Below are 16,101 nucleotides of genomic sequence, written 5' to 3'. Positions count from 1 at the left end.
ATGCCTTTAAACATTAGAGCCAAGCCCTCGCAGAGCAAGCTGTCCGCTGCTGCTGCTGCGAAGAGTGGTGCCGATGGCAGCGCGTCCCATTCGCGATTCTCAAGGTCCCCCAAACAGGGGAAAGGAAAACAGGCTGTAAACTCAACGCCAGGGTGCCGCTCGGGACTAGAACCAGGCTCTGTGTCAGGGGGTGTGCCTGCGCCAGCGTCTAAACCGGCTGGGGGTCAAGGGTCGGAGGCGAGGCCAGGTCCAAAAATCAAAGTTGGCCAAGCAGCGCAAAAAGGCTCGACCCGTGGTTCCGCGACGGCTCCCGGAGGTAAAACCTTATCAATGGAGAACATCCAGTCTTTGAGTGCTGCCTACGCCACCTCCAGCACCATGTATCCCAGTGAGCGAGATACCCTGGAACCCTCCGGTGGGTACCCCAAAGGCACCATGACGCTGGGCCGAAGTACCAGCCGCTCCTCCTACACTGGCCGGGCGACAGCATCGGGAAGCAGCCCAAACATCACCTCCTCCGGGACGCATCACTTGTCGGACACATGTGGAGACCAAACCCTGCACCCTGCAGGGACTTCCAGTCTGAGGCGGCAGTCTGGGAGACCTACGCAGGTAGTGAATTCGGCCGGACGGGGCGAGGGCTCCACGTTTGACCTCCATTCTCAGCTGAGGGAGCTGCAGAGAGAGAATGACAACCTGCGGAGGGAACTGGACGGAGGGAGGGATGGAAGGACGGGCGGCCCCAGCGTGAACAGCGTCAACTTCTGGAGCCCAGAGGCAAAGAGAGACAAGGGGGTGAGGCGGGAGGAGGGAGCGAGGACATCAGTTGTGAAGGACCAGTACAGGACACAGCAAGAGGATTTACAGGTGAGAAAGGTGGCAAATTGAAGAGTTTGGTTCAAAACACAAACGCCTTGTCCCCTCGCCTTGTCCCCTCACTAACTCCACCAACTTCATCATCACCACTTTATTAGAGCAGACGTCACACATTTCAATCGTTTTTAAAGCGACTTCTAATTGTCTGCTCACGTGTCACACTCCGACTTTTGCGCTGACTCACCCGTCTCCTCTGAACATCACACCTTTTGTTCCCGTCTTTCAAGGTTGCATAGAGAGGCTTCTGTGCGGTTCATTTGTAAAGATGTTTGCGAGGCTCCGTGCGTTGCCATGGGAACATGCACTAGCGGCATCCACTCAAAGTGTTAGCCAGAATCTAAAAAAACTCTCAGCGACTCCTGAAGGGATAGTTTGTCCTGTGTCGCCTTTCCCTGGAGTCTGGCCCACTCAGTCTGAGGCATAATCCATCTGTCTGCCTCGCTGCATAGCTACTGTATAGTATTTAGTTTATGTTTTTATCTCGTCCGCCTTCTGTTTATCCGTTTGTCTGTGGCGTGCACACCCTTTACTTGTACGTCTGTGTTCGTCTGCAGGGAAATACAACGCAAGAGGGGGTTCATCTTATTATGGCGATCTTTCGCGCTGTAAAGCAGCTCGTCGCTTAAATTCCTGCGTGGCACTTGAGCACGCAAAAAACTTTAATCTTATCTGCGTTTCCCATCGTAACCAAGGAGCCACCTCTGCATTTGTATTTATAGCTTTTCCATCTCACGTCGTCACACAGCGCGAGGACTCTGTGACACTCGCACCCACACACTTTTATCAGTCTAAGAAAACAAAATTTATCAGAAAAGTGAAGCGTAATCCATGAAATCTCCAAGTCATCCTCATGCTCTGTTGCAGGAATGCAAAAAAAAAAAACCCTAAAAAAAATGCTAATTAACATTTTTTCCTCTTCTCCTCACTAAACTACCTTGTCCTTGATCACTCCCCTGAATTACAAGTCACACAATCTGTCCGCAAGTTTAATTTAAGTTCATTATTAAAGTAATATCTTTTACTTTATGTTTTGTTGATTACTGACGCATTGCCGTCCGCAGCTCGTGTTTACAGCCCTAGCTTATAGATTCTGACATAAGAAGTTATTTTGAAAAGCTCAAAAGCCACACCTCATGCACTGAATATTATTCTGAGTCTTATCTGCCATCTCCCTTACCACCTTCTCCGTCCCTCCTTTCAGACTGTCCCCTTTTTTTTGTTGTTTTTTTTTTTTGCTCTATGAGACACTCTGGGAAGAGTCCAGTCTGACAAGAGAAACTTTGTAATTACCATAAGGAATGTCACCTTTTCTCTCAACTGCAGTCACCGCGGTTGTCCCCGAGCCATCTGCTTGTTGGTTGTGTGTGTGCGCAACACTTGTACATATGCACTTGTGTCTACAGTCTCGCATACGTACGCGTTTGTGTGCGGTGAATTGTCCTCCCACTCCGACTTAATATTCAGCGCCGCTTGCTGCATTGATTATCTCACCCCTCGCTGCCCTCCTACGTCTCAACTCCGTGTCCTTGGCGCTCCGCACCTTCTGGACACGAGCAGAGGAGTTAGAATATTTGGGGGCGGGGGGAGTAATAGCTTCGCGCAGATGATAAAACTAGTAGTTCCGCTCCAGTTAGCATGTTTGTGTCAATGAGTGTCTTTGATATTTTCATTATTGAGCAACGTGCTGCTTGTGTGTCTCTGTATTTTTTATTTATCCTCTGTTTGATTTTCTCTCAGCCTTTTCTCCTGAAGCATGCTAACATGCGTCCATGTGTTTCATGCCTGTGAGGAATTCCCACTTATCAACCAGGAAGCTGTTAATGTATGTTAACATATTGGATGTATTACTTTGCACTGATACGTGCATCATTAGCAGAAATATTAAGTGAATGTCCAATAATGGTTCTAAAACATATATATATATATATATATATATATCTTATATATTTTAATCGGAAAATGCTACATTTGGAATAAGGCCTAATTTGGGATGTCCAGATGGAATATGCAGTTACTATATTTAGTAGTTATAGTGACTTAAAGAAAACTAAACGGACTCAAATAAGCCACTGAGGTGACGTGCGGGTGAACTTGTTCAGAGGCGCGTTCTGGGATAAAAAATAAATGCCCAGTGCGTTCATGTCCAGAAGATACTCTCACCATGTTGAAAATATTACTGCACTGTCCCAAATCCATATACTTCACGTGCCAACCATTCTGTTGAGTTCAGGTCAGAATAGCTGGCCTCCCCACAAACACACACCTAATTTCCTCCACCTGTAGCTCAGCTATATGCACTTCCACACTGTTGCTCCCCCTAGGTAAAACCCCGGAACTGCATGTAAATACATGAACACAGTGATTTAAATTAAAGATAACTGCAAGATATATAATGGCTCCAACAATAGCAATAGTGGAATATTTGTTTTTGTCTGTTTAAACCAACAGAATTGGACTAATTGACTGATTATTGGCTGGCATAACTGGGTGCCGCATGGGACCCCTTGCATTTATGCCAGTAACCGTTGCTCTCCATGTATCGAAGAATTAGACCAAAATTCTTAAAAAGTTCTTTGCCGAGATGTTTAGAAGCTTTATAGATTGTTATGTAAAATTAAATGAATACCAGATTTTATAAATGAAGGCCAAAAGAGAGATTATTTTGTAGTGCAGTCATCTAAGATCTGCTTGAAGAGAAATTAAATAGTATTTTTAAGTCAAAAGTTGTGTTTTTATTCATATGTTTGCAAGTAGAAATGAAACGTTTTGCATACAATGCTTCAATTCTCTGATTTTTTTTTTTTTAGGTCAAATTTTGGACATTTACATGAATTGCAAACTGGTTTTCAAGTGGAATTCCTTCACTCTTCATGTTCTTCACGCCTTCATGTTCATTACACTGCAAACTAACCCCACTACTACTTCTGCCCACAAAAACAGCGCCTTCTCCGTTTCCCCCTTGTTTTGAAGTGAAATATCTCCCCCTTGTGGCCAAAGTGTGTAACTACCATCCATCGTTACAAAAGAGGACTGAAGTACATCTACATGGTTGGATGTTTGGAGGTTTTAGTCTTTAATATTTTGGATTTATATATGTCTGTGTGTGTTTCTCACATCACAATTTTCTGCTGCAGCCTGTGGATATCAGAAGAAACAAGGTCTGTTTTTTCTGTGCATATCTCATAACGTGTATGCATTTTTAATTCGTGCATGTATATTTGGCACGTTTTGTGCTCACTGAAGGAATGGAAATGTTGTCTTTCTCTGTCTTCGTAGCAACTCCCGTTAACAGTTCAGGAGCTTCAGGAGGAGCTGAGGGCTCACAGGGAGATGAACAGCCGCTTGCAGCAGCAGCGGCATCAGGGGAACTGTGGCCCCTATCGAGAACTCCAAATAGACCAGGACATCAGAGGGGGGCCCAGCCCTGGCCACAGTCCCAGACAAAGCGCCGGCAACCTGCACAGTCCTGGACCAAAGAACAGCCCCAGAGCCAGCCCATCTAACACCTATAATCCAAGGCAACAGGAAGCTGACATCATCATTCACAGCCCTGGGTACGGCTGTAACGCCACACAGAGAATCAGCCCGGCCAACACCCTCCAGCCTGGGCCGAGGAGCAGCCCCAGTCAGGCCATCCACAGTCCAAGCTACGGTCCGGGAGCAGCGCCCGGCTCCAGTTCCCTCCGGCCCTGTAGCCCCTGCCAGGTGCCCGGGTGTGACGGCTTTTCCTCACCTCCTCCGCAGGACCCGTCAGAGGAGAACTTCTTCCGGCTGCAGTCGGAGCACGACCGGCAGGCCAAGGAGCTGTCGCTGCTGAGGAAGACCATGGAGGAGATGGAGATGAGAATCGACTCTCAGAAGCAGACGCTGGGCGCCAGGGACGAGAGCATCCAGCGGCTGTTGGAGATGCTTCAGGGCCAAGGTCAAAGCCAGGGACACTGGGGACGGGGACAGCGGACGGGCATAATAACCATGGCGGCACAAGAGGCTGAAGCTCAGCTGGAGAACATGCATGTGAGAGAGGTGTGTATCTGGGTCCTTCATCTATACTATCAAAATGATTTTAACAACAAAGTCATTCTTCTATTATTAATTTAAAACACTGCACTGGCTCTCATGTGTTTTTTGAATCCTGGAATGATTGTTCACAATCATTTTTTGTCTGTCGTTTTTATTGTTTTACATGCAGTGTGTGATAATATTGCTCACGTTCATTGCTTTGTGTGTGTGTGTGTTTGTGTGTGTGTGTGTAACTGTGAGTAGAGTGTGGGAGCAGAAAGCAGCTCAGCAGGTCTTATCAATGGGCCAGATTAACATACGGACAGCTCTAAGCCTGTGTTCCGCCATGCAGTTTTACAATCTGACGGTGTTTGAGTGTGTGTGTGTGTGTGTGTGTTCCTGACTGTACACGTGCTCGTATGGCAGTTGCTCGTATGCCTGTTGTCTGCGCTCTGTGGTGTCAACTCATATGTGAGTGTGTAACTAAAGCTAAAATTTCAGCTGCATATCTAAAGATAAAAGTTGTTTTGGCGTCCTCATGCTTTCTTTTTTTTTCTGTCTTTCTCATTTGATTGATCAAAGTACCAGCCCTGCAGTGAGTGGTGGTGTTGCACAGGTGTCCGTACATCCTCTGCCAGGAGGGCTAGCCGCAGGCTGCTCTGTGCTCCTCACTCCTGCCTTATCTATTTTTAACTCCTAAATCTTCTTAGCCTTTAATTTCTCTACCTCTCTGTTGTGTGTGTTACTTTGCGTGCGCGTTGTCTACCCCTGCCCCCGATATTGTTTGTGTCCTAATGTTCTTATTTTTCCATCTTTGTTCATGTTGTTCGTCCGCCTCGTGTGTTTCAGTCAGAATAAATCAATGTGCGTGTGTTTGTGTGTGTGTGTGTGTGTGAGCATGCGTACACATCTGGAGCCTATCGGCTTAGCGTTTGAAGCCAGTACACTCCCTCTGCGGGCTGCCGGCGGCTGACGGGATATCCACCCATGCCGGGTGTTTGGTCACCGCGGTGATTTTGTCAAAGGGCCGTGTGGGCATTTCTGCCCATGCTAATGCATCCACTGCTGTGCCTGTGCGTGCGTGCGTGTGTGTGCGCGCCTGTGTTTAATGAATGGGACCTAACCGTGCTGTGTGTGTAAGAGGTGAGTACCTGTTCACACACACACACACAGACATACCGTGTGCTGTGCTATTTTTAACCGTTTGACAGCTTAACACACACTGTGAACGCTACGGAGGAGGAGGAGGGGGCGACTTGGCCTGGGAGATGTGTCGGAGAGAGTGAGGGAGCGATGGGAGAAAAGTTCTGTTTTTCTAAGGTAGAAAAACAAGCTGAATAATATTAATGTATGATTAACGAGTAAAAACACTTTGACCTCCTTGATTGAAAAGAGAGGCGACTGTTGTTCTTTCATTTTTCCCACTAGTTTTCTAACCGTCTCGTCTCCTCTGAGATTGATTGTTATGGGTCTCTGATGCCTCTCTCTTCCTCTCTGCATATATACAGTGTGTGTGTGTGTGTGCGTAAATGAAAAACAGATTCACATCCACACACACGCAAATAAGTAGAATAAAAAATTTGAATAGTTATTTACGTAACTGCTTAACAACAATGCCATCATAACCCAAAAATTGTATTGTAATCAAATTCAGTAAAACATATTTAAGACCTTAGATAATTTATTACATTCAGCTTTGTTGACAAAAATGTGGAACAAATAAATGGTAACCGAGCTGCACATTCATTTGTGGGGAAGAATTATACAACTGTTAAAATTCAAGTATTGAGTTGCAGGATTTCAAATGCTCAGCAACAAGACCACTCAAACTTCAAAAGTCAGTTTGTTAGAAATTGTCAAGTTTGGCTTTCGTCACTTTGCGCTCCGTGTCGATTTTGCGTGTTTAAGGTTTTTCTGACTGCGGATTAATTTTTATTCACTTTTAAGAGGCGGCCTTTGTTCCATGAGGGCCTCTTGCGTTTCTTTTGGTGCGGTTCGTGTGGTAATTTGCCCTTGCACTTGTTAACTGTGAAGGCGAGCCGGTAATAGCAGCGCGGCTATTGCCCCTATTAGGGGGCACTACTTTCAGTTTTCTGATTAGCTCTGAAGGAAACTAGCCCAACTGCCTTTCATTACCACACCCATTACTCTCTCCTAAATGGCCGAGCTTATTTACTTTGAACTGGGATCATAAATGCCTCTATTTTTAGTCTGCCGCTCTTTTTATTTGTCCGTCGAACATGACAGAGGGTTAGCGTTCTTGATTTTTTTTCAAAGGATTTAATAAAGAACACTTAGGACGTGTGTGTGTGTGTGTGTGTGTGTGTGAAAACATATGAACCTATGTATGTCTGTATGCAAATGGGAGAATCGAGTAAGAGTCCGCAGAGACTATCCCCTCCCGTGCCTCTGTTTTACCGTTCAGGACTAACAGACCGTGGCCATATGTGAAATCACTTGAAGCAGCTGTTTGTGTGTGTGTGTACGGTCCGCCGACGTGCAGTGTGTGTGGACGCTATAGAGCCCACTCCATCACTCCTTCACATGCTGATGTGTGTTGTCAGTTGACGGTGAGTGAAGTGGTGCTCTCTCACTTGCGTTTCCTGTTCAACTTTGTCAGCTGTCGGCCCGTCTTAGCTGCACATGGCCCGGGGTAGAAACGCTCTTTGTCAGCGTGTTCGCCCTCGGAACGGCTGCTGCTCATCAACAGATCGGCAGTGACAGACGCAAAGAGAGTAGAGCATTTTGAGTTTTCCTGTCAAGCAGTAATGTTGACTGTCGCTCTTGCAGTGCTTGTAAGATCCACAAAGTGGCAGTGTTTTACTAAAATTGTACCCCTGTTGCAATCACACTCGCTGCGAGCCCTAGTTATGTGTGATGGGACACACACACACACACACACACATCCACGCTGAGAGGCATAAATCTGGGCCTAATTGACTCTCCCCAGCCGCCGGGTCCCTCTAGACCCAATAATAACAGCCGCAACACTGGTCTGTTCCTGCCCAGCCCTGACCCTCTGCCAAAGGCGTGCGCACACACACACACACACACACACGCGCACACTCCCACAGTGAGATTTGTACTCGGAGATGGCATATCTACTTTCATACATGTCATACTGCAGATGTCATTTGGTCTGTGGGGGCTTCGGATGGAGTCAGGGGCCCCTATTGTTTGAGAAGACATCTCATTCAGGCATTGCCTTTCTCTAAAAAAAGAACGTAAGAGCGAGCACTTGTGGCTCCGCTCGTTTTCTGCAACACGACTGGCTTCAGAGCTCCTGCTGCTTTTTTGGCACCTCCTCGCCGTCTGCCCCCTCTCTCGAACACTGACGAAACTTCAGAAATGTAGCTTTATAAAACTTTACAGCGCCAGCATGTTGGAAGTAGATGTTCATGTCAGCAAATCCCATTTGGTTTGGAATCTGTTTCCTGATTTTATATATATATATGCTTGTTTTCTCATGCTACCAGGCTCAGCTGCTTGGTTTTCATGTCCCCTCTCTCATCTGTCTGTGTTTGTTTGTCTGTCCATCAGCCCTTCCCACTCTCTCTTTCTTCTTCTTCCCCTCCCGGGCGATATGTTATCTGTTGTGGTTTGGTTAATCCTATCTCGGGCGGGGCCCCTTGCGCCCCGTCATTCTTGATTGGCTACTTTCAACATGTGCTAACGAAGCCCCTCTCAGCTAACATTAGAAGACCACTGTAAAATACTACAAGCAAACACCCACACACTGATTCTTCCTTCTCCCCAACCGAATCTCGGGCACCACACGCTCACCACGCACCATTGACCTCCCACAACGCTTAGACGGAAAAGACTGCACCCCCTCAAACTTTCTCCTCGCCCCCACAACCCTGCCCTATATAGGCTCTGACTCCCTCCGGTTTTTCCATTTGTCTTTTCCGACTGCTCTTTTAAGCCACCGAGCTGATAGCGGACACATTTTCACATTTGGGGCGAGCAAATGTGTTTCCTTTCTTCCCTTTCTTCCCTCGCTGATGTATAAGGGATGGGAATGTGATTGATGAATGTATGTGCGAGCGTGTGTTGTGGGTCCGTCTAGAGTCTGCGCATGCCACAGTCTGGCGTACATGACACCACTGCCTCGAGGCTAGAATTGAACCTTTTGACCGTATCCTTCATCCAGGATGCCGGCAGCACTTATTGCTATAGTGTTACGTTTGATCCTATTCATTCCATATGCTCGCTCCTCTGACACATGTGGAGCAGGGAAGACGGTCTTTGATGACGTGCTCTCTTGCATGACTTAATTTCCCCCGCTGAGAGACACAGCAGCTTCGAGCGCCGTTTTCCGAAACCGTTGTTGATAAGGAGTTAATAGACACACTTTCTCAAAGGGACAGAAAAACGCGCACGGGCGGTCAAAAAGACAGGCAGAGTGACACGCTAATGGACATATGGTCGGCAGAAGATTAGACGTGTGGCAGCAGTGGGAATGCCAGCCTGTGGGAGGCATGCATGCTCTGACAGCGGTAATCCCTCCTTATCCACAAGTGACATGGACAAGAGGATAAGGTCTTTGTCTCCTCTCATTTCAATTCACTGACAGAAGTGGGAAAAATGTTTCAAGATTCACTGCAAACTTCTGCCTCTCCGATCAGCCACAACATTAAAACCTCTGACAGGAGAAGGAAATAACATTGACCATCTTGTGACAATGCAAAGTTCTGCTGGGAAACGTTTGGACCTGGCATTCGTGTGGATGTTACTTAGACATGTAGCACCCACCTAGACCAGACCCGGCACCCCCACCCCATAGCAATGACACTCCTTGATGGCAGCAGCCATCTCCAGCAGGATGCAGCCTGACACAGGCACACACACAAAAACGATTTAGGAACAACTAAAAAAAAACATGAAAAACAGCACAAGGTGTTGACCTGGCCTCCAAATTCACTAGATCCCAAACTGATCAAGTATCTGTGGGATGCACTGGAACAAGCCTGATCCACAGAGGCCCCTCCCCTCAACCCATAGGACCCAAAGGCCCCCACTAACAGCATCCTGTTACCAGACACCACAGGACACCCTCAGAAGGCCCATGTCCATTCTCTGATGAGTCACAACTGTTTTGGGGGGCACAAGGGAGACCTACACAATATTAGGAAGGTGGTCATAATGTTATGCCTGATCTGTGTATGTCTATTTATCATTTACACGTCCTTTGGCTGCCTGATGAGGCTTTGAGTGTGCATTTCTATTTTTATTTTTAAACCTTTATTGTATAGGGAAGCTCCCTGATTATGTTTGCCACCTTCCAGGAGCTGTAGTATGCAGCGCTTAACTCTGCCAAGCTATTTTTGTGCTGGGTGAGATTTCTCATCGGTAGCAATCGATGTGTATATATATGGATTTATATATTTGTTTGGCTTAAAGCCTATGTTCAGTTACTTGCAACTTATTTTGTTTCCATTCTGTGGCTCGATCCTACACAATAGCTCTGTTAGGAGTCCCTTTATGAGGGCGGAAGTGGCGTCCTAAAACTTTGATGGGCCTCTGTGGTTCACTTAAGACAAATCTGGGTGGGGATTCAAAGAGCAGCGCTTGGCACCAGCCAAGTGCCCCTTGAGCATGAGCCGCTCCCTCATTACCACAACCGAGGTGCCCCAATCCAAGCTCCAGCAGAGCTGCTCGGTGGTCAGCAGATCAGACTGTGGTTGTGCTGGGCGGCGTCTGGGTGCGAATATGTTTGACTGCGTGGGTGCAAGCCAGGCGTTCGCATAAGGAGAACATTCCTCTCGGCGATGCTGAAAAGTTTAAATCAATTTATAGAAAGAATATAATACAGCTTTATATTTGTTGTTTGGCATCTTTGCTAAAGTCTCTCACACCTGCACAGAGGGCTGTCATAATAACAGGTATCTCCCCCTTCAGATTAGTGGATGGTTGGGAGGCACTTTAAAGCCGAGCAGCTGGGGCGATGGTTTTAGTAGAGCAGAGGTGGCTTTCTGTGTGTCAGAATGTGTGGGTCTATTAGCTTAAAAGTGTGTGTGCGCTTCTGTGACGGCATAGTTGTAGGTCAGAGCTACCATTAATTATTGATAGAAAAAGCTTAGCGCATGTGCTGGCAGAAAGTGTTGCTAAGCGAGAGCTTTTGCATGCCACAGACATCTGCGAGAGAGACAGAGACAACAAGTGAGAGATGAGAAATCGAAAGATTCGGACCGAAGGGGTGATAGAGACACATTCGTAGGACCTAAAGCTGAGCGTGTCTGATTCCTGCAGAACGGAAAACGGCAGAAAGACAGGGGCAGAGAAAATAGGCAGCAGCACCTGCCGTTAGAGATGGAAAAAGTCCTCGGGAGAGCACCAGGCCAGGGACTAGCTTTAAGATCATAGGAGAAGTTTTTTTTTTTACTTAGTCGTGGATATTTTAGCATTATTTAACACAAGATACCCAACAATGTAGAGAAAGGACGGCGAGAGATAAGAACGGCCGCTGGTGAGGCTGATCAGTGAATCTTTTTGAGTGGCTCTGAAGCCGTGGGTGTTAGAAAGTGCTAAAGATGATGAGCCGCCAGGCTTATTTTTACCGCGTCCCTCCCCAGGAGCTCCATCGCCGCAACCAGCTCCAGGCCGATCCGGCCAAGACCAGAGCTCTGCAGACGGTCATTGATATGAAGGTAGGACTAGCGGTGGAGCTCGTCTCCACAGGAGAGGGGAATGTTTTGAGAATTCATGCGCTACATGAGGCGTGCACGTTGCTGCAATGTCACATTCGTGCATGTCAGCTCTAGAGAGTGCGGCAGTTTATCTCCAAACTAATTCAAGATCAGTTAAAGTGTGCAGACATATGCGAAATATTATGTTCTCATGTTCTGATCTTGTTTCTGCAGCATGTTATCCCAGTTGCATGTTTTGCGGTTTAGTTTTATTTCTACTTAATACACCACATAGAACTTTAATTATTGGAGAGGGCTATTCTAATGGGATCAGTAGCAAAGGGTCAAGCTTGGCTGTAAACGCAACACAAACATATACCGTGTGCAAAAGATAAAAAAAAAAAAAAAAAAAACCTAAAGAACATTGTCTTTTTCGTTACCTACCATCTGCATGGCGGCCATGCCCAAGTAAAGTCAATTATTGGCCCATGCGGAGTTGAGCACTTATTCAATTTGTTTCAAATGTCACATATGGAAGCTTTCACTCTCATCTCAGCCCTTTGAAGTCGTTAGTGCTGTGAAAAATGCAGTTGACTCCACATGTGTCCGCGTGATGCACACCCACGCACACACACCCACACACGCATACACACATGTATTAAGTGTTCATTCAGCAAACGCTTGTTCCAAAAGTGGATCCTTTACAGCGAAACCACAGTTATTTTTCACACATACTTTGTGATTTGTCTGCCTATTAACAAACTGCACATGTGCTAGCCCGAGATGCCTACAGTGTTGTAAATGCATGAAAGGAGCCAAATTAAATCTGACTGGATTAATTACAAATGGGAAAACAAACATGATTGCCAGAAGGATTTGACATATGGAGCGGGAGAGTGAGAGAAAGATATGCAGTAACTTCCTTTTCAGATGTTGATGAGGAGATGCGGCATTTCCATTCGCCGCTGCATCACGGAGCTTTTTCTCATTGATCATTTTGATGCAACTGCAGGCGTGACTTTGTTTCAGTGTCGTGGCTTCTTCTAAGTGGTGTGTATTTCCGCTTTGTAATTACAGAACACCAACCCCCCTTTCTGTTTCGATCCCGATGTTATCTGGCAGGTACTGTACCGTGTGCTCACCTCTTGGCTTCTTATTCACTCAACATAGGCTGCAAACACACAGTTTTTCTGTTTCCCATTTTTCCTCTATCATAAATTCCTTCTGGGGTCGAGTGCAGCCCCGTCTTATAAAATAATTTATATTTCACTCGTTCTGAGGTCCATCTTTTATTAAATCTGTTTGGATTTAGCTTATTTCGCTTCCTCTGAGTGATATTTATTTTCTCTGCAGCAGAAACTGATAACAATCAGTTATTAAAGTCAGAGCATACTTATGATACAGAAATCTGTGTTTATGTGTGTGTAACGGGGACTCCCATAAATGTCTGACCGTGACTTTTTATACCTTTGAAGCCTCTGCATACTCTCTGTGTTTGTTTGTGTTATATTTACCTTTTTGCATTCCTGCGTGGTCTGTGTGTGTGCTCCTGGGGTTGTATTGTATATGCATCGGTGTGCGCTGGGCCTTGTGTGCGAGGTCAGATGCATACATGGTGCCTGTGGTTTGGGCTGATGGCATCACACAATCTGCTTCCAGTTATTCAATTACCTTTCTCCCTTCTTCCAAGGTTTAGCATTTAACGTATCTCTGAACCCGTGCGACTAAACAACCCCAGGACCTGTCCATGACAGACAATTACATTCCTTCGTAGATATGGCAAAGGAATACATCCTGGCTGGACCCAAATGGCGGCCTCAGATTTTTCCCCTCTTTTCCAGACATTCCGATCAGACACATGCTAAAGTGAGATACAAGAGGTATTTTGTAAATATGCTGAGTGGCCGTTAGCGCTATTTTAAGCTGTGGGTTTTTCATGCTTACTAAGTGCCAAATACTTTTTAAAGTAACCCTCACAGAAATCGCAGTGTCATTTATTCGTCTATACTTTGATAAATAGTCTAATCCAGTCTAATCTCGAACAAGAATCAGATCTAGATGGTGCTAGTTTGTCTGCTCAGCCGGCTCCAAGTGGAGATCACATTTTCTCAACTTCCTCTCTATGTGGGATTTTGTGCAAGATAGTTTTGACGGAGGTGCAGATAGCCTGACGCATTTGCAGACAACTAGCCACTCACTAATAACAAATGGGATATGCAAGCCCTTGTTTTAGCCCAGAACTCCTTAGCCAGATTATTTATTTAGTTATTTTTTTTGCTGACTGTTTGCCTGCCCACTGTTGCCGGTGCAGGACACCAAGATCTCTTCCCTGGAGAGGAACATCAGAGACTTAGAGGATGAGGTCCAGATGTTAAAGACCAGCGGCCTGCTGCACCCTGACGACAGGCAGGATGAGCTCAAGCAGGTGGAGGTCTACAAGAGCCATTCTAAATTCATGAAGACTAAGGTAGAATATCTTGCATGCCACATGAGACGACGATCCGCCGCATGATGATGAAAGTGGTGCATGCTTGTCTTGAAACATAAATGACAATGGCATGAGAGGTTGATAATATGCATGTAACAAGTCGCCATTGCATGCTTACAGCGAAGCAAGTCAGCAGTCTTGATGGAAAACTGCATGATGCAGTATGTTGAGTGTTTTTTTTTTTTTAGCTGTTTTGGCTTTGAGCCTCCCATGTTGCATGATTGCCAAGAACTCCTACACTTCATATTTAAAGCGAGCTTCTGAGCATTAGTAAGCAGTAAAGTGTTTTTCTTGCCTCTGTGTTGTGTTGTTGTGTGCCTTACGTACGTTACCTGTGTCACGACCCCACATTATACAACTCTCCTGTCTGTGACAGCTCTGTTCTGAAACAGCGATAGATCCAGCAAACTCTGGAAATATCAGCTTACAGTCCAGTCGTGTCGGTTTACTGTCCTGCCGTTAGCTGGCAAGAGTACCTTAGAATCATCTATCCTGGGCTGTGTACTGGATTATTCATCAGCGCACACATGTCCATACCGCTGCACACACCGACAATGACACATTTGAATAGGCACATGAACCGATGTACAAAAGACGGAGAGCCTCTTTGGTTCATTAATGGTGCTCTTTGTAGAACCCATTTGTCATTGCATTGGGGGAAATTCCTGATGCAATCATAAAAGAGATGTTTTTTATGAATGGGGGCCCCCCGGCAGACAAATGTGCGCTTACAAATGACAAAGAAACGGAGGAAAGAGCTCTCTCCTCACCCAGACTGACCTGGGATGATATACATCACAGTGACGGCCCTGGCTCGCTCTTCTGGGCCTCATTTTCCTGTGTACAGTCACACAGAAAGTCACCACCATGGACACCATGGATATGCACAGATTCATCCTATATCCTTGAAGAGTTTAGGGTCCTGGTCTTTCAGCGGTGGCGGTGACTGGTGTTGAGGTGCGACTCTGATAAGAGAAACCAGAGAGGGCAGCGTCCCTGTCCTCTCCGGTTTCCTCTCTGGACTTTGATCCACTCAGTCGCTCAACGATGGCTTCTGAGAACATGAAAATGGTGGCCTGCTGTCTTCTTGTCTGTGTCTTTTTTAGGAGCAGGCCTTGTCACCATGCGTGTCTTCCATCCGACCAGCTCCCACCTTCCTCCTACCCACCCAACAGCCTTGGATCACAGAACAACCCGAAGTACCCCTCTCATTAGTCTCTCTCCTCTCTCATTATTTCTTTCATAGCCTAATAGTCTTTGCTCCTTATTTTTAAGTACAATCTTCTCTTTATTCTCTTTTTTATGATTATTTCAGTCCGCTGCCTACTCATTTTGCCCCCTGCCTCCTATTATTTTGTCCCTAATGCTGTTTAGAGGAGGGTCGATTTGAGCTCTTTCTGTGGCTGGAGGTTGATCGGCCAATCTCAGGTCCAGTCAGAATTTCCATTTTCTGAAGTGTACCCTGCTGAAACAATTCAAGAAATCTCTCTTTGAATCAGCTTTGTGCATTTTTGGCAGCAGTAGACGGATGACAGCCTTTTGTACATAGCCAGCTGCAGTACAGAAACCTCCCTCTGTTAGCGGATCTGATTTCCTGTGTGGTTGTGTGCTACGTTCTGGCTTTCTTAAAAACAATCTGTCTCTGTGTCCCTCTGGGAATTCTTACCTTTTGGCCCGTTCGGCTTGGTGTGTCCACGCAGAGGGCCTGGGACTCCTCCTTGACGCCTGGGAGTGAGGATTGATCACGAAGGGTTGGGTGATGATTCAATATTGAAGTTCATCACCTCTCTACATAAATATATCACTACAAAACAAATATAGGTTGAAATAAATTAATCATAAAACATTCCATTTTATTTAATGTATTATATAATGTATATGATTATCAGCCCTTTGACTAGAATTTGAAAAAAATCACAGTTCTTTATACATAATTGTAAGCAATTGCTATCACGCACTTGTTTTTGTCTTTATTGCTCACTTCTGTGCTGCTAGTTTAAGCATGCATTCTTTCAAAATTTTCGAATGTTTCGGTCTCGAAGAAGAAGAAAGCGTGCTGAAAAATGGTAAGATTCAGTATTGCAGTGTGGGCAGCAGTGTCTTTGTGTG

At 45.9% G+C, this 16,101-nt stretch overlaps 1 protein-coding gene across 1 annotated transcript in view; it reads left to right on the top strand.

Annotated features, from left to right (window-relative positions):
• Nucleotides 1-16,101, top strand: part of LOC311494077 (ERC protein 2-like) — a gene marked incomplete at both ends in the record, with an annotated part of 113,134 nt that continues 97,033 nt past the window's right edge. Inside the window, 4 exons of the mRNA XM_084552933.1 lie at nt 1-867; nt 4,011-4,034; nt 4,153-4,899; nt 13,816-13,971. Of these exons, the coding sequence (XP_084409059.1) occupies nt 1-867; nt 4,011-4,034; nt 4,153-4,899; nt 13,816-13,971 (1,794 nt within the window). The remainder of the gene's footprint in view (nt 868-4,010; nt 4,035-4,152; nt 4,900-13,815; nt 13,972-16,101) is intronic.

This window comes from Chelon labrosus (genome assembly GCF_963514085.1).
Source record: "Chelon labrosus genome assembly, chromosome: 10".
NCBI lineage: Eukaryota > Metazoa > Chordata > Actinopteri > Mugiliformes > Mugilidae > Chelon > Chelon labrosus.
Note: the sequence above shows the minus strand (reverse complement) of the source record. Positions and strands in the feature narration are given on the sequence as shown.